The sequence below is a fragment of the Gekko japonicus genome, unplaced genomic scaffold (genome assembly GCF_001447785.1).
Source record: "Gekko japonicus isolate JY-2015 unplaced genomic scaffold, Gekko_japonicus_V1.1 scaffold4238, whole genome shotgun sequence".
Lineage (NCBI taxonomy): Eukaryota > Metazoa > Chordata > Lepidosauria > Squamata > Gekkonidae > Gekko > Gekko japonicus.
Genome location: NW_015173815.1, coordinates 38,225 through 39,911, shown reverse-complemented (window position 1 = coordinate 39,911; position 1,687 = coordinate 38,225). Strand labels below are relative to the sequence as shown.

At 49.1% G+C, this 1,687-nt stretch overlaps 1 protein-coding gene across 1 annotated transcript in view; it reads right to left on the bottom strand.

The window, feature by feature from the left end:
- LOC107120820 (solute carrier family 12 member 9-like) overlaps positions 1-1,687 on the bottom strand; it is a gene marked incomplete at both ends in the record, with an annotated part of 43,437 nt that overhangs the window by 40,409 nt on the left and 1,341 nt on the right. Inside the window, one exon of the mRNA XM_015423590.1 lies at positions 534-671. Coding sequence (XP_015279076.1) covers positions 534-671 — 138 coding nt within the window. The remainder of the gene's footprint in view (positions 1-533; positions 672-1,687) is intronic.

Genomic DNA, 1,687 nt, shown 5'->3' with positions numbered 1-1,687 from the left:
GACATCAGATTGATCTAATTTCTGTGCACTGAGGACAAGCAAGTCCTAGGTTACAAACTGAACTCTCCAATGCAAGAACGAGATGCATTTCTTTCTTTAGGAGGTGCTATTGTCACAAGAAAAGAAAAAGGTTTCAGTTTTGTTTTTGCATCTGGGTGGGTATTCTGTTTGTAATCATTGTTTGGATACACTATATTTTTAATATGCTAGTTGTGATAATTTCATGCCAAGTAAAAATGTCCATAGTCATATTTTATGTTCCTAAAGTAACAGAATGACTTTCAATCTAGAAAAGACAAAAGAAAATTTTGTTTGTCCGTGGAAAAAAACGGGAAAAAACAAGGTTTTTTATGAGCTTCAAAATTTCCGGAAATTTTACATCTCTAAATCTAACTCTCTACAAATAAAGTTTTTAAAAAACAAAGGGGGAAAAACCCCCCCTACAGAGCGACTTCCAACAGGGAACTTTTCAAACTGTTCATACTTGCTGTAAAGAACTTCATCTCTTCTCCTGGTGCATACGTCACACTCACCCGCCAGGGCTCCGAAGTCATCTACGACGGCTTCCACCAGCCCCAAGACGTAGAGGGCGCTGCCGCAAACGTTGGCCAAGAAGAACATGATCCCGATGCTGCCCCCGAACTCAGGGCCCAGTGCCCGGCTGATCATGTCTGTGCCAGGGAGGGTCAAGGAGATGCAAATGCCATGGTGCAAGATGAGAAGGAACGCCACTACCCCGCAAGGCGGAGAAGGAGAGAGCCCATGCTGTTCCACCACGGCCACCTTCCAGTTTCTGGGAGATCAGGAGGGTAGGTGGGGTGGCTGGCAACAGTTCCAAGAAGACGCAAGGCTTTGGCTCAGAGATGGGGTTGCCAGCAGTGTTCCCTCTAAGCTGAGTGAGTGTGAGCCAGCTCACAGTTTTTTAGCCTCCAGCGCACACATTTTTGTCTTGGCTCAGGAAGGAGGGCTCCAGAGCAAACTCATTTATGCAGCAGCCAAATTGCCAGTAGCTCAGAAAGTAGAATTTTTGCTCACGAGACTCCACAGCTTAGAGAAAGCGTTGGTTGCCGGGCCCTCCCCGACCACCAGTAGTGGGGTTGGGTTGCCAGCTCCAAGGTGGGGCCGTCCTGGAGATTTGGGGTGGAGCCTGGGGAGAACAGAAACCTCAGTGGGGTACAATGCCACAGAACCCACCCTCCATAGTCTGGAAATGAGCTGTAATTCCAGGAGATCCCCAGGTCCCACCTGGAGGCTGGAATCCCTATTCAGAGGGGCAGGGAGGGCAGAAATGAGAGGGGGGACGGCCGAGCATGCAGGGTGGGAGCGCATGCATCCCAGAAGTGTATGATTGGCAGCTCAGTGCTTGAGCAGATGGTACTGAGTACCAGCACCAGTCTGGTATAGTGGTTAAGTGCATGGACTCTAATCTGGGAGAACTGGGTTTGATTCAGCCACTCCTCTATATGCAGCTGCTGGTGTGACCTTGGGTCAGTTACAAGTTCCCTCAGAGCTGTTCTAACCTGAGCAGTCCTCGAAAGAGCTCTCTCCGCCCCACCTACCTCACAGGGTGTCTGTTGTGGGGAGGGGAAGGGAAAGGAGTTTGTAAGCCGCTCTGAGACTCCGAATGAAGGGCGAGGTATAAATCTAATCTCCTCTTCTTCTTGATGGCTATCCCAAATCTTCAGTG